Source organism: Pristis pectinata, chromosome 12 (assembly GCF_009764475.1).
Source record: "Pristis pectinata isolate sPriPec2 chromosome 12, sPriPec2.1.pri, whole genome shotgun sequence".
Taxonomy (NCBI): domain Eukaryota; kingdom Metazoa; phylum Chordata; class Chondrichthyes; order Rhinopristiformes; family Pristidae; genus Pristis; species Pristis pectinata.
Window position 1 is genome coordinate 37,850,260 of NC_067416.1, and position 24,567 is coordinate 37,874,826.

A 24,567-nucleotide genomic window follows, 5' to 3' on the forward strand; every position below is an offset into this window, starting at 1 on the left:
GAGATGTGAAATGTAGTAACAAGAGAGGTCTAAAGGAAATTTTATCATTGGCTTAAAAATAGAAAGAACAAAAGATTGGATTTCTTTCATTCAGGATTCCGACCCAGACAATATTTAATACATGATTTAGTGGCAAAATATAGTCTCAGATTTAACCTGGAACTGGAGGGTTAAAGTGGAACTTGTAATTGCAAACACAAATCATTTGGAAGAGCCTGGTGAAAGAAATTTCTTAAAAGCAAAAATATCAAAAGAAAGAACTTGGCTTTATACAAGTCAAGTGCTTCTCAAAATCACAGGATGTTCTATGGTGCTCTAGGTCTCATTACTGGTGAAATGTAGGAACCCAAAATGCATAGCAAGATCACACAAACATTGGAACAAATTATCAATTGTAAAATCGTGCCCTGGGATTTATTACATCAACCTGAGAAGACAGAAATAAAGGACTGCAATGCTAGAATCTAGATGAGAGAACAACAAGATGCTGGAGAAACTCAGCAGGTCAGGCAGCATCCATGGGGAAAAGCAGACAGTCAACGTTTTGTGTCAGGACACTTCTTCGGGTCCTGACCCGAAATGTTGACCATCTGCTTTTCTCCACAGATGCTGCCTGACCTGCTGAGTTCCTCCAGCATCTTGTTTTTTCAACCTGAGAAGGCAGATTGGACCCTGGTTTAACATCTCCTCTGAGGGCAGGGCTTCAAATTTCATGCTGGCATTGCTGCCGCTGAAACAACCTAAAGCAACAAACACAAACTTCCACCTTCAGGAAAGTTTCAAGATATTCAATCATTGCAGTAGAACCACTTAAAACCACTCAAGTTGTGCACTCAGCTCATCAAACCTCCTTCCACTGCTTGTTCTTCGATCTCATTTCCCACCTTTCGGTACATAATCATTCTTGTTAAACAGGTATTTTCCCAATTCCTGTTTAAATCATATTATAAAGTTCCTCTTGTGGGAAAGCAATTTCATGTTCCGACATTATTGTAAGCTATTTTGCAACTTCATTTGGTGATAGCGAGTCTATACCCGCTTAAAGTGATGTTAACCTATGATAGCCCTGCACTGTTTATCCTCCAAAAAGCTTTTAACACTGCAATAGGTTCTCATTTAACCTTCTGTGTACTAGTGACATCTTTGCTATAACCTCTTGATTTCCCTCTGTTTCTTCCCCCATTTAGACTGCTGCTTTTAAAGACATACAGATCATTAGCCCAAGATCTCTCTGCTCCTCAAATTGGTCAATAATAAACACAGAGAACATGGACCAAATGTCCAAGAACTGTATTAGTGGTCTCCAATATTGATTCTCAGGTATTTAAATGCTGCATCATGCTGTGCTGAAGAGTCTTTTTACGGAGGTATTGATCTGCAGGAGGCATGGATCTGAGCTTAATGAGAGTTGGATCTTTATTAATATAAAGGAAATGTTAAAGCCCATTTGTTGATTTAATTGTGATCTGAAAATTTTATTGATGAATTTAATTGCCTGTGGAGCCTTTTGGGAAGTTTCCGAATCAGCTAAGTTTACTGCAGTTAGTTACATTAGACAACAGAAATCAGCAGTTTCAGATATCTTAATATAGCTCAGAAACTGCACACGACGAGACGCAAACAACTTCAGCATGTAGATTCAGAGGGGAAAATGGGTCTCTTCCTCCATATGAAGCAGCTAAGATTATATCTTGAATTGTACTTGCTAAATATGCAATAGGGAAGCAAATCTAATTATAGGTTTAATTAGTAAGACATTCTGATATTGGTTTCAAATACATCACTACATATTTCCCAATCATATTAGTCTAACGCCTGCCCCTGCACTCTTCTTACATCTTGATGCAGCACTGCCCAAGTCTCAGAGCCGAGTTTTAACCACTTTGGGCTTTGCCTTCATCTTGGTTTTCTGCCCTAATGGGTACTTTCTTTTCTGCATGCTGTAAAGCACTTCATGCTGACAGATGATAACCCTCCAAGGCACCACCACACCATGGGAGATTCTTTTTGTTTGTCTCATCCCTGATGTGCAAACAAGAACACATTCCAGTAAGCACAATCAAGGTCAGAAGAAATGCAAGAAGAGTTTTTAAGAATTCAAATGCATTTTGCAAAATTGTTCTAAAAATCTTGAGGAAAGGAGAAATGCAACTGTTTGGCTATGGAGGAATTTTACAGATACAGATTTAGGCTCCATAACTTTTACCCACAATCCTTCCCCTTATGTCGATGTTCTTTGAAGAGATCGACAAAGGACCCATCCCCACACTGGATGTACGGAACACCCAAGACACTGGAAAGTTAAAGTTGACCATGCAAAGGCCTTGAAATGCACTGACCAATACACTCTCAATGCACTCTCAAGCCATCCTCCAGGGCCCAATTACACTCGAGTCAGCTCTGTTAGGTGGGCACCCAAAACAGACAGCCATTCCAAGCTCTGTCATGGAAGAGATTCCAAGGTGGACAAAAGGAGAAGATTCAAGGTCGAACTCAAAGTGTTCTTGAAGAAATACAATTTCCTCACTATCTGCTGGGAAGCCCAGGCCCATGACTGTTCAAACTGGAGAAAGAGCATTCAGGATGACACTAAGAAGCTCTAGTCGATGCAAAAAAAAACTGCCTACATGCCCACTCTGTCAGGCATTTTCTGCTCCATCCATGGAAAAGTGTGTTGTTTCCACATTGGCCCTAAGAGCCCACAGAGAGGAAGCAAGTCATCCTTGATCCCAAGCAACTGCCTTAGATAAAGTTATAGGAACCTGACCCAAAAGTTAGGGCATAGTTTGTTCAATTTTTGTCTTGCTATTGCCCACAGCAGGTGGATTCTATCTGAACTCATGGCAGATTCATGTCAAATAGGCTGAATCTTTCAAGGGTCAATGTTCCTTTATACATTATACAAAAAACGTTTCTCTGTCAGCACCAGTGGCAGAACTAGCTTTTAGTGGCAGAACTAGCTTTTAATGCCAGACATGAATTTTAATCAAGGGAGTGTGTGCATGTCTATAAACCCACCAACCTTAATTTTAGGGCTGGGATAGTGATCACTGCCACCTCCACCCATCCAACACACACCCTCACAACTCCTGACCATCTTTGCTTGTACTCAATACCTACAGATTGTCTCATTACTGCTCATGGAACCTTGCCGTGTCTTTTCCCCCCACAAAATAACAGTATTTACATTCCAAAATCACTTCATTAGCTAAAAAAGTTGTGAAAGGTGTTAAACAAATGCAATTTTTCTTCTGTAAAATAATCACCTTTTCAGCTTACATTTGGCTTTGGATCACTTAAGTCAATCATCATGCATTGGAAGGTAAATGCTGCATTAATGGCAAGGTATGGGAAAACAGTACTTGCGCCAAGGTGTTGTCATGCAGTGGTAGGAGAGTAACGTTAAGTTTCTGATAGTGAACGGGATTCAGGGTCTGCATGCAGAAGAGATTGCGACAGGAAACCCGAGGGAATATCCAGTATAGATCTGAAATTGGCAACGGTACACATATTCTTACATTTCTTTGAACCTGTGGTCATGGTCTTTTTGGTGCTGCTGTCATTACTGCTCGCTCATTGACAGAAGTAGAAGAGAAAACCTTGGTCCTTGATCTGATCTTCCAACGACTGTCAGCCAGCACTAATCAGCAGAGACGCAGAATGTTCCGTGGGCACAGGAAAATCTTGACCTTCAAGCCTTCATCAGAAAATGAAATAAAATTAGTTCATCACAACTCTTAAGGCACTAGCTCTAACTTGAGGATCATTCACATGATTAGAACCAGATAATTCTAGATGAAGTGAACTTCTTGGAAGCAAAGACTGAATTTGCTGAACTTGTACTGGCCCAGTACCAAGCACCCAAGAAGTTGGTGACCTCTACAGACAACCATATACAGCTGCTCATCTTGGTCAGTTGCTGCATATTTGCATGTTGTAAGCCTATTGGTTTAGACAAATGGAGTGATGTCATACTGGACTGACCCATTATCTGAGGGAGAGACTGCTGTCATCAGTGTGATTGAATTAATAAAAAAATTACGCATGAAATCAAAATGATGTAACTCAATTTTAAAAATATTTAAGGTGTCATTACATAATTTTATACATCAGTCACATCTTGCACATTGAGGATTGATCAGATGGCTTTTATACTTCCTAAAACCAAAAAACTGCAGATGCTACATGCTTTGTTTTCCAGCAATTCTTTGCAAATTTAACTAAAAAGACATGTATAAAGAAAGGTTGTTGACCATCTCTCAATCTAACTTCAATATCACCAGACCTGCCACAAACCTTGCATAATAATTGCAGCTACATACTCTTTCAATGTAACCCAAAAAAGAGGGAGAAAGAGAGAAAGATGCATGAACACTTATGTTTCCTTTCAGCTGCTTGATTATTTTCAGGTTATCAATCATTACTGCAACGCCAAAACTTGCTGCTTCACCGATGCAAGTATGACAAACCTATGCAGTTAGTATAATTGAGGACCTGGAAAACACCAACACTTAATTTGATAAATGTTGTGTTTTCAACAAACACTGTAGAATGTAAAATATTTATTTGCACTATACCCTATGTCAATATATTTTGAGGCAAAATGATTGCTCAGTCCAAGTCACAATGAGAATGTATTTTCTGGCATTCCTCCAAGTTGCTATAAGCAATGATTTGATTCTTGTTAATTGAAATCAGAGAGAGAAGGTTTACTCAACATTGGCCTTCTGTTCTGTTGAATTAGATACTTCTAATCCTGCTTAAAAATGGCAAGAGAACATGCAGTTCATCCCTACAGTTGTTGAGAGTTACAAAGTTGACAGCAGAGACAGTGGTCTGGTCACAGATACCTTACACACAACTATCTGAAAGAAGAAGGATTAATTTTCTTCAGCTGTGACAATGCTCGCAGCTAAACAGCCATCGCCCACTGTTCAACATGCTAGAGTGGAAGCAAGTTACCCTTGACCCTGAGGGACTGCCCAAGGTGATGACATTGACTGCAACTTTGTTGCAAGGCTGCATCAGGTCCAAAGCCTATTTTTGTGTTGTAACCCCTTAAAAGAATGCTAAACTTCAAGAAATAGTTCAACAACACAGCATTCTGAGTGAAAAGGGGCATTAGTAGGGAGCCTGACATTTCCCATCCATTAATAATTTCCTGCAATGCAAAACAAACCCAGCAGATTATAGAAATCACCTGAATATGCTTTAGCTTTAAGGCTGAGTCACAAAAAAATGAAGTGAGGAATGAGATGGACTTGTTTTGCAAAAGTATAACTCTCTAGAAAAGTACAAATGTACACAGGGCTCAAAGTGCCACTAACGTGGATTGTTAATCATCTTAAAACAACATGCTCAATGTTTCAACAAATAAAGCAGCAATAGTGCAGTATGTTTTTGTAGTGTGTCACTTTTCTCCATCTGGACCATTTTCACACTCATTTGCATCTTCCTGTGTTGCAATTAAAGACCTGAAATGGCAACACAAGTTCTAGATTAAAAAGTTAATATCTAGTTCTATGATTGATGTATTAAAAACACTCAAAATCTCTACTGCACTATTTTGAGAACAGTTGACATTTGAAGGTAATTCCTAAACCTTGCTACTTAACTATTCACTGCTTTTCCCAGTGTGACAAACCACAACGGCTGCTGGATAGATTGGTATCACTCACATCCTTGCCTCCAAAACCACCTGAACCAAAAGTGCAGCAACATTAACTTTTGAAGTGACACCTTGGGAAAGTGGTGGGTATATACTTAACCCACTTCTCTCAGATTCCTCTGCATGAGTTTAACATAAATGCTTGCACATACCTCCAGTATTTTCAGGCCTTAAAATCTGTATTCAGATTCAACTTGAAATCTGCTAGTGTGTGAAAAAGCACAAGGAAAATTAACTCTAACTCTTTCAAATGTAGGATCAGCCATTTGGTGATGTGGAGGATTGGCATTCTGCAAGCAGACTGTGAGGCATCTTGGAGCATCGCATTCAGGATAACAGAATCAAGGCAAGACAATGAGCTAAGTTACTCTATGGTAGCAAGCTTCACTTCCATCTCTGAACACAAACACTGATCCATAGGATGGCCACACAAATCTCTGCAGTTACTGTCATAGAGACATAGATATCTCTGCAGTTAGTGTCAACATATCAGTTGAAAATATCATGTGCAGAGTTGCAGATCTCTTTAGCAAAAAGTGATTCAAAAAAAATAGCTAAGGTGCAGTCACTAGTTAAATTAGGAAAAGGAGGCGTAATCTATGAAGTTGATTCAAAAATGAGGAACATTCATTGGAACAGTATAGATCAGTGAAGATCCTGTTTTGATTTTGAAGTTATGGAACATATTTGGAGAGTAAAGAGTGAAATAACCACTAGTAAACAACTTGGACATGCAGTTCATTTTAGCATGCTAGGTTATTAGAATACGATTATCACGAATCATTATTGATGCAAAATCAATATCATATAAAAGAACAGGATCTATTATTGGGGAAAAGGCAGGGAAATGGATTTACAATAAATCATTACAGTTCAGAAGAAAAGGCAGTCACTTGAAACGTTAATCCTGTGTTTCTTATCACAGATGAAGCTTGACCTGTTGATTTTCCTCAGCATTTTCTACTTTAATTGCAATAGATGAGCACAGATGAAGAAAAAGCACTGACAGATGGGCTGACTGGCCTACCTGCAAGTTCTACGATACTCCCGCAACAACAACAGTAAGCTTTAACCCTTGCGTGCAGTTGCAACTGTTCTTTCAGATAAACTTAGTCCTGGCTTATGTAATTTGTTAGCTTATAAGAAAATTGTTAAAAAAAATCATTTGAAGTTACATAATCTACAACTTGCACTTTAACCAGTCAACACCAAAATAAAACGGAGCAAATGCTCTACACATGTATTATGTTTAAGTTCACTTGGTTATTTAAGGATTATTAATGTTCAAGGTTCTGAAGATAAGTTATCTAGCCATTAATTCTTTAATTTTTTGAGTGATAACATTCACTTTAAACTTCTTATCAGCATGCTTGACCTCCAGACTTTTTCAGCCATTCATTTCTTGAACACGGGCAATGAAATGGAGAAATTCATTCACAGCACAACATTGCAATGCACAAATAATTTCAGTACAGAACTCACATGAAATCAAACACATACAATGCCCAGCTTCTAAAACATTTTTTGAAATTTTAATTTGATTCAATTAGCACAAATAACCAATTCTCAATTTAAGTCCATCTGCTTCCCAAACACTAAACCTATGTTCAGAAACATTGAGCCAAAATACCTTGCAACATCCAAATACTTGTTATTTCATGTTCCATTGAATTTTTAGTCAACAAATTACCTAATTTTAATACCGAACAAAATATGCAACTCCATTTACACTCAGAGCTTTTCATATATGAACAGCAAACCTTACAAAGATTGATCCTTCCTAACTTAGTAAGGATTGTAATACAGTACTAACAGCAAATCAAACAAGATTCCAATTTAGTCAACCTCAAGATCATTTTCCATGCCATTTTACAATATTAATCAGCAGAAACTGGCAAACAAAACTGTCTGGACTTCAGAAAGGTTTTTCAATGTTTAAACAACTAAATTTCATTAGCGCACCTGTCAGTTTAAGTTTTCATTTTCCCCACACACTCCTCTCAACCTGTCAGTCAGCTGAATGTCTGTGTTTACCTCTCTGCAATAACCTTTGAGAAGATCAAATCTCTCTGCTGGCTTCTGACCTCTTCTGAAGCAAGCAAATCCGGGTTGGCTCATTTCCTGCTTCATGTGTGCCAGTTTCTATTTTTCCACGAGGGCAGTTAAATAATCTTTTACGAGTAGTGTCACATGCAATAGGCACAAATAAATACCGAATTCCCTGCTAATGCCAAAATATTTTCAGGTTCTTCCAAACTTTGAGATAACAGGATGTAACTCGCCAGTGCAATACATTTTAAAAAATCAAGTGTGCCCTTGGTTTAATTGGTCACATTGTAGCAGAATGAATTGTTAAAATGGAAATGTTTTCTCTGGAGAATGACAATTCTGAATTTAAATAGGTAGCAAGTTAAGATATCTTTAAGATTGCGGTCACATTAATGGCCAAACAATCCATGTTGCTTAAGTGGAAGGACCCAATACCCCCTACTACTTTTCAATGGTTCTCTCAAACTATATCATGTTTAAACTTGGAAAAAATTAGGAGTGGTACTGTTGATCCTTCGCTTAAATTTGAAGATATTTGGAGCCCATTTATTCAATACTTTCATATGATATAGATCCCTTTTCGATAACTTTTCAATTTAGAGGAACAGAGTTGACGACATAATATTGCTCTGTTTCTATTGAGAAATTTCAGTCCAGTTTTTTTTTCTTTTATTGTCTTTTTTTTTGAAACTTTCTTTTTAGTTTGGTTTGATTATTTACAATTTTCTATTGATTTGGGGATTTTTTTTCTTTTCTTTTATATACACAATAAATAAATATTTTTCTCTCTTTTCTTTTATATTATATTCATTTACTAAGAGATCATGAGATCTAAAGATTTTTTTAATATATTTTATTGTTCTTTATGATTATCTATGCCATGATTGTTCTCTTGATCTCTTTATATTACATGTACGAACATCAATGTTATATATTAATATTATTAATTTGGAAACTAATAAAAAGATTGAAAAAGAATGAAAGATTGCCAACTTTGCACTTGCAAAACAGATTCACCTCACTCTGAGAGAAGTAGTTGTCAAAAACAGGAGTCAGGACCCAAGCTATTGTGCAAGTTCAACTTTAGAATGTTGTGCCTAGATTTAATTTCCTTCCAGTTATGACATTTACCAACTCAGACCATCCCAAGTAGTGTACATTTTCTGTCTTGGAACCCTGCAGCCTAACGGCATGAACACTGAATTCTCCCACTTTACGTAACCCTCACACCCCTTCCCCACCCCCACCATGCTTCTTCTTTTCTTCCCTTTCCGAGCCTCTTTTTTTCTACCTCCTTCCTTTTTTTTTGCCTCTCCTTACCTTTGACCCAACCCTCAGTGGATCTGCTCTCCCCTCCTCCCCCGCACCTGCCTATCACTATCCCTTACCTGCATCTACGTCTCACCACCTTGTGCCCACCCCATCTCCCCTCTTTTGTCCACCTATCACTGCTCTGCTTTTCCCTCCTATATACTGGGCTTCTCCTTTTCCTATCTTTAGTCCTGAAGAAGGGTCCTGACCCAAAACACTGACCGCCTGCTTTTCTCCACGGATGCTGCCTGGCCTGCTGAGTTCCTCCAGCATCGTAGTGTTTTTCATCTGGATTCCAGTATCTGCAGTCCTTTGTTGTTCTAGTGTACAAAACAACTCTGCTGAAAGGTGTGAGAATTTTCTTTTCACCCAACATTTAATTGTTTATAGGTAATGGGATATTTAGGTCTTTCCTGCTGAGCTCAACAAGTGGACAATACACAGCTGACGATTTTTGATCATTCATATTAAAATTCTTGTATTAAAACTTGTTGTGTCCTTAATGTGCGTTTTATGCTTTTTTCCTCATTAACACTTTTCTGATCTGCTCCACTCAAAAGTGAAGCATCATAGATCTTTATATGAAATAGGATTGACATGTTTACCTTTTAATGATCAGCTTCTAAGACTGCACAACATCCATTTTTCATGCATCTGTTCCTTTTATACTGCTACTGTATATGGGTAAGTGAAAAATTATAGCACAGAACAAATATAAAAATCAGTGTCAAGGAGATTATATTAAAATAGAGAACCCTGAAAAATCTCCAAATGCATTTCAGATTGAATGCAATTCTGCAGTATTTCTAACGTTTTCAATCTATTTAAATTGTACAATTGAATAGAAGAGTGAAATCCCTCACTTCCCTTTCTTTCATGCACATTACATAACAGTAATAAACTCATCATATATTAAGCTGGTGAGTGTTCGTAGAAGATACTTGATAGTGGGTGGTGCTATAAAGATAACATTGGATAATGGGTCTGCAATATTGCAAAACAGCCCCAAAAAGGAAAACTCAATAAAACCAGCTATTCATTCAAATAAAAAAAAAAGTTTTTGAATCAACCAAGGAAACAAATCTGATGAGTGAGTGATCCGAATTTCACAAGGGAGTGTCCACGTCAGAATGGCAGAAAAGTGGAAAGGCCTATTCAAGTACACTAGTGAACCCATCAGCTCACACTGACAAACTACAGCTGAATGCAATACAAGAATAGCAGAAAGTACGTGCTGAGTGACGCACTGAAGCTGGGTGCAGCCAACGCAAGGGCTCGGTGGAGAAGGATTACAGTTTAGGGTTCTTATGCCACTGGAGAGGGAGGGGCGGGGTCAGGTGAGGAAGCCCCTTAAATATTGTAAATATGGGATTGGGGTAGCACCCCAGGGAGCCACACGAGTGGCATCAATGCTGTGTTTTTTTTAACATAAAAAGGTAACACTACTGAGTGATCCGTACACGAATGTAAAGGTTTGCACTGTTTTATTGTTGTAAAAAGTTTTTTTTTAAATGATGAATAAAGTTTATTTTGGAATGTAAAAGAAGAAAGTCAAAATGTTGGAAACACACAACTTCCCACAGAGCTAGCACTGGGGAATTAAAAGTTATCACATGGTGGCAATGAAGCTATTACCCATTTAGCTGGCTGCTCCAGAGAAAGGTACACTGATTTACTCATGCAGAAATGTCTATTCATACAGTCTACCTCAGTCAATGATTTTGATAAGGCAAATGAAGGTGGTGCAATACAGACAATCAAAAGCGTTTAGTGAAAATTTCAAAACATTTCAAAGAAAATAGCCAATGGATTGCACCCCTAATGATGAAAAGTGGGCGCACGTCATAGGATAGAATTTGTACAGAGTTAGAAACAAGCTGACATAGCAAGCAGGAGGTGCAGAAACAGAGTGGAATGAAGCCACAGATTAATATGAGAATCAAAATAATCACTGGAAATAAATATGCCAGGACGCAAAATTAGTCTGCCTGCTGCATGAGACTCAAAATCAAATAGGAAGCAAGCAGAAGTTTTTGTCAAGTTGATGGTTCCACGACATGTCACATTCCATGACGTGCTGCTGGCCAACAAGTACAAATTTGGAGAAGTTTTGGTGGTGAAGTTGTCAGCTGTGCAAGGAATGCTATAGAACTTACCTAAAGTACAGCATTAGGTGCAGCTTGAATGGGTTGGAATTAGGGGTTAGTACAATGAATGAAGTCAAAAGGGAATTGCAATGTTAGAATGAGACCAGAGTCACAACACATCCCACTGATGATTTTGAACAAAACAGGCATGATGAAAATCAGGAACTGTGCTAATAAGGTATCATTATGGTAGTTCAAAATCTGCAATGCTGTGGTGCTTTCAAAGGGACTTTATGTTCTAGGACAAGAGATTTTATGACACGTTTACTCATCAGATACAGTTAAGCTAATGCACTAATTAATCAGAGGCCTGGACTTTTGGTCCAAAGACAAGTTTGAATCCCACCAGGCAGATAGGAATTCAAATAAATAAAACACAATAAAAAGTTAGTATCAATAATGATGTCAAGAAACCACTAGACTGCTCATTAATGTCTTTCAGGGAAAGGAAATGAGGTGTCCTTATCCAATTTCTCATATACGAGATCCCAGAAACACCACTGTGATGACACAATTGCCCTCTGAAGGTACGTGCCACAAGTTAGGCATTGAAAACAAATGCTGGTCTTGCCAATGACATCCAAAGGTCATGAACAAGCAATTTTGTGAATTTAATCAGCGTAGAATGATCCAATATGCAAATTATTCACTCAGTAATTTTCTGCAGAGAGGAGTTATAAAGTTGTGAACACAGGAAATATTTTCTAATTGTGAAATCATTTGGAACAATGGTACACTGTTCATGCCTTTGAAATTGTTGCGTCACTTAATTAGATCATGCCTCTCTATCATTTACACAAGCAATTGATACTTAATTAGCTTATCGCTTGGTTTACCATTGTTGATTCAATTTGATAACAAAAGTTATGGTGTGGCTCAACATTGACTGTAATTTCAATACCATGCACTGCTGAAATGTCATTCTCAATTGCCTACTTACCCTTAAAATGTTAATCCCAAGATTTGATTGGCTTCTCATACCACCTGGTAGAAAAACTAAATGACCATAGGAGAACCATCACATATGAGAGGCCCACAAGGAACATCAGGGTAAAGATATCCCCTTTATCACGTACTCCTTTATCAAATACCAGAACAGGTACTTTGTGTACAGAGCACAAAATGTGCGAGTCCTGTGAAGTCATGCATAATTTTTATTAGTCAAACCTCCTTATTAAAAAGTGTCAAATCTGTTTTGCTTTTAAAGCAACAGCAAACAATAAATGATGAGGGTCTTTTCTCTGCATTTACCATGGACCTGTATTTACTCGACAATGAGTCTAGCATGAAGAATGAACTTCATGCATTCAGCATTATTTAATCAACATACTAATCAAGTGATCCTCAATTCAAAAATGTAGTGAACTGCAAAACCTACATCAAAACAATACAATGCAAAGTGGACAGCTTTTCAATTTAAACACTATCCCGCCTCATTGAATTCAGGTGAGGAACCCTCAAAGGAAAATGCTGATACAAGGTTGTGCCGAAAAGGTCAAAGCATAAGTATCCAGGTTATAGTGTTTGATAAATATACTCCCAATACTTTATCAATGCCTGCCAGTTCTTCAATAGTTAAAGTTGTTAAATGTGCCATTGTGAAATTAATTGCTTTAGCACCTCATCTGTTCTTTAAATGTACTGAAATACAAGTTTCTTGCAAATCAGCAGCTTATTTACCTCCCTTATTAATAAATACACATGCAGTAACTCACTCCTGCTTCCCTGATTACAGTCACTAAGTTGGGAGGTGGGTAGTGGGATGAAAGAGTTAGAAGGGGAAAAAACCACCCTGTTAGCCCAAATGATTTTTGAAGAACCCTCTCAAATTATTGATTCATTGGGGAAATAAATGGTACAACTAGCTGACCAAAATAGAATAGCTTGCTCCCTGTTCCATACTAAAAGTGATTCATCCATGTAGAAAGTAGGCTAATGGACCAATGAACCTCCCACCAAGAATCTGCCAACTTGATGCTTCAGTTCAATCACCAGCACTATCACAACCTGCCATAAAACTCAGATAATTTCCTCGAAGGAAACTTATGGAATGTTGCTGGGAGGAAATGGGTGACTTGAGACCCGAGGTTCCAAAACACCTCCATCATTGGTGTTCTTTGACTCTTCTCTATTGCAGATTCATTGATGCTAATGCATTGTTATGGCCCATTATCACTGCAAGTAATTTAAACTGGGAAGACAGATATCTCAAAACTAGCTAAACCAGGGAGATGCAGCAAGAGGATCCAGTCTTTGTGATCCATTTTGAGGCAAGAGTTCTAGTTTCAGAATACAAGTGGCCAGGAGTTAAATTTAGTACTGGAACCTCAAAGAATGTAAACTGTGGATTATTAACTGAGTTACGCTCAACTGTCAAAGTTGGATTTATTATCATATGCACAAGTACATGTATGTACAGGCACAATGAAAAACTTGCTTTCAGCAGCAGTCACATTGTATCATATAAGCAGCATTCACAAGAAAAATAAATTAAACATAAATTATACACATTTTTTAAAACACAAGAAAGAACACAATTAGAAAAAAAACAAAGTCCATTTTAGTGCAAAGTTATCAAACTGGTCATGCTGGTTGGTTCAAGAACCAAATGGTTGAAGCTGTTCTCGACTCTGGTGTTCTTGAAATGGCAGATGGATAGCATGATTAGGAAGTTAAACATGGCTGAAGGAATGCTCTGAGAAAGAGGGCACCGTTTCATGTAACACTGGTATCAATGCTGGGACAAGGAGGAACTGTACAATTGGGACCAGTTCTATCCAAATGAGAGCAGAACCAGAGCCCCAGAGAAATACACAGAGCAATCACAGGAAGTTGTGAAATGAAAATAGGGAAGGACAAGATAAATAACAGTTTAAAAACAACTAAAAGGGAAAATAGAAGAGAAATTGTTCTGTAGACACAACAGGCAAAAGGGAAATGTAAAAAAAATGGAAAGTAATTAAAACCAGGGAAGAAATAAGAGTACAACATTAGGACAGGTCAGATTAGGGTACATGGCCCAGATTATTGTTCTTTTCACTATCTCACAGTATAACAAATTAAATGAATTGCAGGGACAAGTTCAGTAGGGAGGGTAGACAGAGAGGCCATTACTGAGGGACTGAGAAATGATCAGGAGCAGGAACCAAATATACCAGGAAGCAAGATCTGCATGAAAGACATGGAAAATTGCAGAGGGAAAGGAGTAGCATTAATGATTAAAGATAAAATCCCTTCACTCATTAAATATAGATTAAAACTCTGATAGTCCAGCACCCTCAGGACTTTGGTGGTGCCAGTCTGGCAGATTTTCTGGATTATTGTATGCAACTCCTATTAATACCATAACACATTTAATTCACCATTTTAAAAAGATGTTACCCGATAGCATACAGTAAATTTTCCAGTGAATCTGGTGATTTTAAAGGAAAAGCGGGAAAAGGTACCACTGCTAAGTTTAAAGGGAGCACGGGAAACAGCAATGCATGAACCAGATACCAATTATTGGATAGCAGATTATTGAAGTTTTTCTTGAGAGATAAGTGGGCACTGGAAACGTTATAGATAGGATTAAGAAATGAGAAAGTTAAGATTGCAGAGGTTGTGAATGTTCCCCAGTAACAGCTCTGGAGAGACAAGCAGTATAAATGCAGAAAATGGAGAAACATGCACTGGAGAGAGTGCACCCTAACTGGGGATTTTAACTACAATGGGACATGGGAGAAGTAGACTAGCTAATATCAAAATGCACCTTCTTGATATCTTGATAAAGGCTTAAGTATCTTAAGGAAAGCTCTCTGCAATGATGTGTCAAAGAACCATAAAATGGGGCAGTCCATAGTAGATGTACTAGTAATGAGCCAGATTTGGTCAGCAACCTAAAAATGATCATAATCGATACCATTCCCAAAAGAGAGAATCACAAAACGAAAGATTCTACATTTAGGTAAGTGAGAAAAAAAACCAAAAGAAACTGTGGATGCTGGAAATCGAAAACTAAAACAGAAAATGCTGTAAACACTCAGGTCAGGTTCAGGCCACATCTGCAGGAAGAGAAACAGAGTCAACTTTTCAGGTGGAAGACCCTTTGTCAGACAAAGCTCTGTCCTGATGAAGGGTCTCCGACCTGAAGCATCAACTCTGTTTCTCATCCCACAGATGTGCCCTGACCTGCTGAGCGTTTCCAGCATTTTCTGTTTTCTAGATTTAGGCAAGGCTAACCAGAACACTAGAAAATAGATTATTCACAGCAAACTGGACAAAGCTGTTGCTGGATAAATCAAAGGAGCAGTGGGACGTGTTTAACCTTGTAGAGTACTGGTTTATACACCTAAGGGACCAGAGGATGACACAGGAAACAAGATGAGATGTTTCAAAAATGAAAACTAGATGGAAATCACAGGAGGAATACAAAGGTAAGAAAAAGAAATGACAGCAAGAGTTATGAAAAGGGAAGGCGGAAAGAAACTTACATGGCTTATCAAAATTATCGTTTGTTATTTTGCAATTATATTGGATAAAAGTTGGCAAGGAGCAATACAGATCCCTTACAGACTGCTAATTATAATAAAGTAAAGGAAAACAAGGAAATGGTAGACTCAACAATATTCACAAGAGAAGGACAAACACCATTGCAGACATCCCAAGAAAACTAGTATTGAATCAGATGGGGACTCTACAAAACTAACATGAGCAAAATAAAAGAATGAGTAAAGAAAAAGATACTAATGGATTATAGATCCCCAGAATCAGATATGTCTCATCCCAGCATTTAGTGACCATTGTTGAGAATTTGAGATTCAGGAACCATTCCTTTAAATTTGAAACTTTTGGATGCTGTTCTGTTAAATAAGGAAGACAAGTATGGGAAAGAAATGATACATACAATAATTGGTATCCTCGTTGTTTACAGGTTATCAACGAACAACACTCAGGTTGGGAAGTGAAGTTTGGCAATGATCAACCCAAATAATTTTTTTTTGAAGAGCTGATAAAAGCAGACAAGAGAACATCTGTATATATGGACCACAGAAGGATTGATAAAACCTTTCAAAGGAGATTTTTGGCTGAAATTGAACCTCATACAAATGAAGGCAAATCATTAGCTTGACTGGGAAACTGTCTGAGCAGGAGACGACAGTAAGGATAATTGGCTTGAAATCAATTTGGCAGGATGTGATGCAAGGTGTTCGTCTAGGAGCTGAGTTATATCATGTCTGGGTGTGCTGAGCAATTTAGGGTGCCACATGTCAGAAAGGGGGAATTACACCATGGCTGTACCAGTATGATTCCTGGACAAGCCTAAAAGTTAAAGCCTGTCCTTTCAGGAATCGCTTGAGGAAAAACTTTTACACGCAAAGGGTGGTAGAACTTCAGAATTATCTTCCACGAATCGCAACAGATGCAGTTTTGTTATAAATTTTAAACTGAAGTTTGATAGTTTTGTTTTGTTAACCATAGCTGTTGAAGGGATGCAATGTATTATGACTTAGGCCACAGAAGATTGGTGATCTCATCAAATGACAGATCAGGCTCAAAGAATTGAATGGCTTTATTTTCCTGTTCTGATCATTTAGACCTTGATTTTTTTTTGTATTGTAATTCCTCTGAAAGAATGGCATCCTTATTTCTTTCTCAATTTGATTATGTACTTCAACAGTATACGTGCAGTCTGAGGTTACGCCCAACCAAATGCAATGAAGGTAGTGAATGGTTTCAGACTTGGGTACTTGGTCATGACCCAGCTCTGCCCACAACATCACAGCACCTTCTGCTGTGTCAAATCTACTTCCACAACATTTACTGGGCCACGTCAATCAGCAGGCATCCATAACCACCACTGCACACTGTTCTTAACTACTTTCACCAAAGCCAACATTGTTATAATTCCTTCGATGAATTGAGGAAACTTCTAAATGTTGTGGTGTTCTTTCTAAAGCCACAAAATCTACAATTTCATCAGCCCTTGTACACACTGTACCAGGGCACTGAGTGTCCAATTACATTAAAAGCATAAGACAACTCAATTGACCTAGTGAGTGCAAGGCCTGATTAGTTACGCATGATTTTACCCACTGGACGTGAAAAAGCTCCAGACTTATTCTTCCCCTGGCTAATACTTAACCTCCTGCTGGAACATCTGTCCCACCACAAGGCCTTTCTATTTTAAGTGCATGATGAATGGTGCCACATTTAAAGAATCTGACTGAACCAGTACTCCTCAATAAGTATACAGTATATGAAACCTAGTAGACAATAAAGAAAAGGAATTTTTGAAAACACTTGCTGGGAAACTGGAGTGCACATTTTTTTAAAACAGTGTGCTCAATGGATTACATGAACTGGACTAGCACCCAACTGGATAAAAGCTAAAAAAAAATCAGGAAGTGTGGGAAAGAGCTAGTTGAAAATTCAAAGTGCTCTGCATCCTGAATCATGCAATAAAACTTTACTTGTGTAGTCCAGCTGTATCATAGCTGTCTGCAGACATCACGGCTGCTGGGTCATTGATGAACAGATCACTAGTAAACAAGCAAGCTCTTAAAGTACACACTCTGGGACAGAAAGGCTGCCACTGAGGCAAGAGAAAGCAGAGGTTGGGTGGTCGGTGGAACACGATACTCTTCTGTGCATTTGAGCACTGTTCACACAATGAAGTGGCTCAATGGGCCACCGTGCAGTAGAAAGCTGAGCCGCTAGGACCCCTTCAAAGGATCGGTGATTGCAGCAACCTGCACTGAGCTGCATTCTACAGAGATGCCGTAGCCATGGTCAGTGATGCTCATGGACAAAAATGGAGCACACACAAAAATGAGTCTGGCAGAGGCTCCGGACAAAACAACAATGTCCCAATGGGGACCCTTTACGTCTCTTTGCCAAATTGCTTCAAGTTTTATTTGAGTTCCAAAATAAAGCTGCATTTTTAATGTCCAATTTCTGCTAGTACAAACAGAAAAGGCTACCAGGCATAGGATGACATTAAATGCGCGTCTGACAGTAGATAAACTTCAGATGTGCTAAGACGAATCGTACCTGTAAGTCAGAGTCATTGAGGTATACAGTTCGAGACCTGCCCTTCTGCCCACTGCCCATGCTGACCTTCAACTACCCATTGACACAAATCCCATTTTTTTCTCCATTAAGTGCTCAGGCTAGTTTCACAATCGTTGCTAATTGACCGAGAATGATTGCTGGTGCAATCTAATAACTGAAAAATGATATATGCGCAAAGCACTCACAGAAGTGTGCAAATGATGTCCAATTTCTTGGTAACTCAGTCCAGACCTCTAACCAGATTCTTGCACTCTTGACAGATTTCTGCGGTGTAACAGAGCAAAGATTATTTACCAACTTAAACCAGGCACTGACCCTCAGTCACTAATGAGCTACCAATCTCCCTTCTGTGCTTTCCCACAAGATCTCAATGGTGTGATAAGCTTAGACCACTTGGTTTCTGTCATGGTTATAAACCTCAAACCAAGTACCCGTTTTTAACAACTTCAATGAAAAGACAGGTTTCACAACATCTATTATCTTCCTTGATCTGAAAGCCACGTATAGCACTGTCTGACTCTGTCATCAAGAATAAGATTCATTGGTAGGAGTGGGCCAACTGTCCCCTCAAGCCTGCTCCATCCTTCAAGATCCAGGGTGATCTAATCTTGGCCTTAATACCAGTTTCCTTTTCTCTCCTGTGATCCCTGCAGTTCAAATGTCTGTCAATTTCCAGCTTGAATATATTCAATGACTCCATCTCCACAGCTCTCAGGTAGAGAATTTCAAAGAGTCATGACCCTCAAGAAATTTCTGCTCATCTTAAATGGGTGATCTCTTATTCTGAAGAAATGTTCCCAAATTCTAGATACACCACTAGAGAGAATCTCAGCACTGATCCTGTCAACCCCTCTCAAAAGCTATACGTTTCAATGAGATGATCTCTCATTTTCCAAAACTACAATGAGTGTAGGGCCAACTTGCTTAACCTCTTCATGTGTCATTTGTTTCACCTGAGGAATCAACCGAGTGAACCTTTCCTGCACTGCCTCCAATTCAAGTACTTCTCTCCTTTGACATGTAGGTCAAAACAGTAGCTGTACTCCGAGAACAGTCCCAGCTGCAGCCTGTAAATTTACATCAATTCATTCCTACTTTTATTTATTCATTTCACTTGAATAAAGGCAAGCATTCCATTAGATTTCCAAGTTACTTCACCTGCAATGCTAATCCTTCATGTTTCATGCACAAGGATCTTGAGACCCCTTCATATTTCAATTTTGTGATCTCACTTCTTTTAAATATTCTTTTCTCATCCCAAAGTGGATAACCTCTCATTTCCCACACTATGCTCTATCTGCAACTCTGCTCACACATTTAACTCATATCCTTTCATAGGTTCTTTGTGTCGTCCTCCAAACTTGATCTCTCTCTATATACCAGCAGCAAATTTGTCCTCAGTAGACTTGGTCCCTTCATCCAAATCATTTACATAAAGTACAAATAATTGAGGCCTTACACTAATCTCCAAGGCACCCCACTAATTATTGATTGCCAATACGAAAATAATCCATTGGGTTTCTGTAAGTTAGCCATTCTTCTAACCATAACAACATTCTACACCGACCCCAACCTACTCAAAATGATTAGTAATTTTACTGAATGCCTTCTGGAAATCCAAATACACAACACCTACTCGTTCCCCTTTATCCACTGTGTTACATCCTTGGACAACTCTACAAAACACAACTTCTCTTTCATAAAACCACGTTCACTTTGCACGATTGTCATGCAAGTTTCTGAATTATCTTTCTAATGCCTTCTTGATGGATTCCAGCACTATCCCAATGAGGGATGTCAGGCTCACTTGCCAATATTTTCATGCTTTCTGCCTCCCCTTTTCACGCTACATCTGTTTTTCTTATCGCCAGGGTCCTCTCCGGAATCTAGGGAATTTTACTAGATTACAACCAACACCTTCACACGCTCTGCAGCTGGGATGCAGCCCATGATGTCCGGTGGACAGGTTAGACATTAACCCCATTGGTTTGCCTGATAGTTTTTATTGTCCCAGTTATAGAGATCATTAAGTTCCTCCATCCCTACAGCTTCTTGATTACTATTATTGAATTGTTTTTAGTTTTCAGCTGTGAGGACCAATCCAAAATAATTCAGAATCTCTGCCACTTTTTCCATTCTTAATTTTCCGGTTTCATTCTCTCAAGAACCAGTATTTACTTTAGTTCCTCCTTCCCTTCAAACCTAACAGTAGATCTTACTATTTGTTTTTATATTATTTGCTCTCATACTCTACTTTCTCCTTCTTTCTATTTCTTAACTAGTTTCTAAAACTTTCCCAATCCTCTGTCAATTATCTTCGCTTTTTCTTTCAACTCAATACCATCCTTAACTTTCTTAGTTAGCCATGGATGGTGCATGCTGGTATTCAGCCAGCTGATTCACAGAATTACTGATATGGGGCTCATATTTCAGAGTTCATGAAGTCAACTTCTCTAGTTTGTAGAGATAACAAATCAGCATCTTCTTCTGGCTAGGTTCTGGCATCACTCCTTTATCATCTGTACAAAACTACCAACCCAAAGTTAAATAGAGGAAATTCACCTCTGATTATGGGAGTGGTTTTGCAAAAGCACCGGCAAAGATTAGTTGGTTTGCAGTTTATCAATAAACAGCTCGCGTTTAAGATGCCTTATATGGATGCAATGCATACATTAAGATCAGGGTTGCTGCTTATTCATTAAGCTGGTAGGTGTAAATATTTTGGTAATGCAGAAGCTTGACCAGACATTCTTGCAGCTAAACACTGAGATATAGTTAAGATTAATTAGTCTGCTTTGCATGACCTGCACTTTCTCTGCTTCTTATTTAAGAGATGGTAGTACAAGACTTACTAGTGATGAAATCACTCTCACAGAAGTATCTTTAAAGAGATATACATATGCAAGGACAAAACACTGCTTTAAAGTAAAAGGTTGAAATTTATCTCAGTTAATTATAATACATTTCCAAGTTAAATTTATAGATTATATTGTGATTTCCTAAATAATGCCATTTCACAACTTCAAATGATTCTAGCACTACAAACATGAAAACAAGAATACTTTTGGGATTACTCAGCAAAAACTGCCTACACCTAATTTATGCCTGTTAAGCAGAGGTAACCTTTGGACAATTATGAGAAATCTAAGCAGAACTATCCCACTTTTCCCCAAATGCCTCTGAAGATCAGTTGCACCTCCGTCATGGAAGATATAATAATGTGGTAATTCCATTTTTGCTTACAGTGTCTCTTCAAGATAAAGTCAAAACTCTTTGAAAACAGCCCATGGAATTCTAGTAGGTAGGCTAATCTACATGATCCAAAACCCAAGTTAGCTTGATACCTCAGTTCCTCCTTGACAAGAATGTCACAGTGCTTGAAACTATGCATAATCCAAATTTAAACTCAAGCCAATAGGCTGCACATTAGGCAAGGTGATCCTTTATGTGTAGACACAGGGTGACTTGGGTGCCATGAATTGCGTGAGTAGTATACATAGCCATAAATAATGAAGCCTACTAGATTTTCTGACCTACGTTTTATAGCTTCCTAACAAAGTTATTGAAACATTTCCTATTATTAGGAACAACTTTGTACACAGTACATTTTGCTACAGCATAGCCGATTTGATTTATATTTAAATCAAATTCTTAAGCCAAAGAAAATTCTTTCATGTAGGTGGTAGGATTCACAGTCTTGCTTCAAATGCCAAGTAGCTTTATTTTGTTACATTCACCCCAAGAGATTGCCAAGTCATTTTGCAGTGAATTCGATGATGTGCTAGCTTACAACCAGAGTGATACAAACAAAAATGCAGTAGGGAGAAACTGAAGTTACAGCTCTAGCCATCAGGCATGTGTCTGTATTTGTGCTCTTCAGGAGCCTCCACCCACCTTATATCAGTTCACGCATCACTATGTGCATCCAGTCCTTTCATGTTCATGTGTTCACCTCTCTTCCCCTAATTATAATAAACAAGTTGGGCACACGCAGTCATATACCAGACCCTGATGATAAAGTAACTAGGCAGTTTACAATGAACCAAATCAAATTTGTTTACAATGAACCAAATCAAAATACATGGACCCACATTTTAACGGGGTGGAAAGAGGCTGCCTGCCAGCCTGTTAATAATCAGGTAGCCCATGGCCATCCTAAAGCATACAGCTTGTTGTAAGAAGGCGTGGGAATGGGGGTTGGAGGCAGCCTAAGAATGTAAGGGAGTACAGTTGAGACCAAAGCTATCCTTGTGATGTCTGGAGTAGTCAATATCATTCCTGTCCAAGACAAGTAAAAATCTTACTTTACACAGGCCCTCCTGGTCTCTGATCCTCTCTCCACTTGGGCTACACTCTGGGAGTAAACCACAGCACTCAGGCCAGTGTTAAAACTGCAGTCAGGCTGCCAATGATGCCACTGGATCCGGATTTGGACACACTCATAAGATCAACAATTTTGAGCAGACAGTTTAGCTGTTGCTCCAGAAGACTCTGTCAACCAAGATTTGAGTGGATCCACAGTGAGTACTTCAGGATATTTTAAACTGGCAATCGTCCAATCACTGCAACTGGGCAGGGTTATCACCAGTGTTTCATAATACTGGAGTTGCGCAATGCAATGCATAATGTACGGTCAGGACCATTAATTGCTTCCCTGACATTCGACTCACACACCCAATCTGTTAACTGCAGGTTGCTGAACAAATCAGACTGCAATGGCTAAAGTGCAACAAAACTCTAAAGCCTTCAGACACATTTACACTTAAGCTTCACTAAATTTTTTCCTGAACAAAAACAACTGCTACTCAAGGTCACTGTGTGTGAAAATCTTTCATTACAAACTAAACAGTGACTGTGGTGCTCATGTTCTGTGGAATCTTCATTGTAAGTATAAGTGAAATGTAGAGTAGGTTTATAATGACTTTCTTGAACTAGTGCAGACTGTTTTGCCAAAGTTCAAAGGAGAACAGAGAACTGGTACTGATATTGACCTCAGGATTGAGCTGGCTGTGAAGGCTCAGAAGCTCGTTCCATCACTCTCCCAGATACAACTGAAGTCAGGGAATGATGGCCTCTCCCAGCTCTTTGACTGGCAAGTCTATTTCTTCACAGCTCCTCTTTTCTCATCTAGTTCTTCTTCTGACGTTATTTTCTTTGAGAAGTCGTCCCTTTTGCAGTTCCTGGCGTGTGGATATACATTGTTCAGCCATGTGATAGATCTGCTGACTTGCTTGACGCTCAAGTTTTTCATCTGGAACACCGTCATCCCCTCTTGTCCGAGATGATCGCACATTTTGGTTGATGGCTTCTACAGTGTTCCTCCATTTCTCATTATTGGATTGGTCCAGGATATATTACTTACAACAGCACATCCAGGTTGGGCAGGATTTTTGCAAGTGCTACCTGGCTGTGATTTTTTGTTTAGAAATCACACTCTAATTCACCCAAGCACCCTTAAGATATAAAATAGGGCATAACGGGTGTTCTAAAAAACCTATTCAAGCACAACTGTGCACTCAGCCACAGGGAAAGAAGAAATGAAGGAATAGCATAAATTCAATTCAAAGTGTCTGCAAGAAAGCTTGATAGTCTCACCAGCCATTTTACTGCATTCAACATGGTTGAAATTTTTAAAGATTTTAGTTACCCCTGCAGATAATTATCACCTGCCTGTTTTTACTACTGTTCACCACCTTCAATTTTTTTGAGACGACAATGTAATCTTTTTTTTAAATACCTTTCGTCAACACTCAACTTCCTTTCCCTTCAAACCTCATCGTTCTCAGCCAAAATAATTTGCTATCATACAGATGATGCGAAAGCCATCAAGGCTCTTTACAGGAGAATAGTACATCATAACCTGACAAATTGTTCAAGTATCTGCCACCACCACTACCTGCTCAGGCAGTAGGGTCCAGACTCCAAATCCCAGCTAAACCTCTTACTCTAAACTAATGCCCTCTCATTTTAGATATCTGTGCTAAAGGGAAACCCTAATTATGCCCCTTATAACTTTGTATACTGTACCTCTTATCACTACTCAGCCTTTTCTGCTCCAAGGAAAGCAAATCCAGCCTATCCGGTCTCTCAAACTGAAACATCAGCATGTTTAATCTCCACATCAGGACCTGGAGTTGTCGAATTCTCTTGTCTCTCTGCAGCTCTTTCAGTCTTTAATGTGCCCCTTAAAACTTTCTCCATGACTAGGCTTTTGAATACCAGATGTGTCAAATTGTCAGTACCTAGATGAGCACTTGAATTGCCAAGGCATAGAAAGCAACGGACCAACTGTTGGTAAATGGAATTAGTAGAGATAGGTACTTGGTGGCCAGAATGTGC

At 38.7% G+C, this 24,567-nt stretch overlaps 1 protein-coding gene across 3 annotated transcripts in view; it reads right to left on the reverse strand.

The window, feature by feature from the left end:
• fam13c (family with sequence similarity 13 member C) overlaps positions 1–22,697 on the reverse strand; it is a 91,728-nt gene extending 69,031 nt beyond the window's left edge. For 2 of the 3 annotated variants that reach the window (XM_052027625.1, XM_052027620.1), the window contains exons 1-2: positions 7,631–7,695; positions 3,519–3,697 (exon numbers count right to left, since the gene is read on the reverse strand). Coding sequence is in view for 2 of the 3 variants with exons in the window: in XM_052027620.1 (XP_051883580.1) it covers positions 3,519–3,520 (2 nt within the window). In the remaining variant the exon portion in view is untranslated. Of the gene's footprint in view, positions 1–3,518; positions 3,698–7,630; positions 7,696–22,532 lie in introns of those variants that run through there. The other variant, XM_052027621.1, reaches the window with a different exon arrangement.
• Between the last annotated feature and the right edge of the window lie 1,870 nt (positions 22,698–24,567).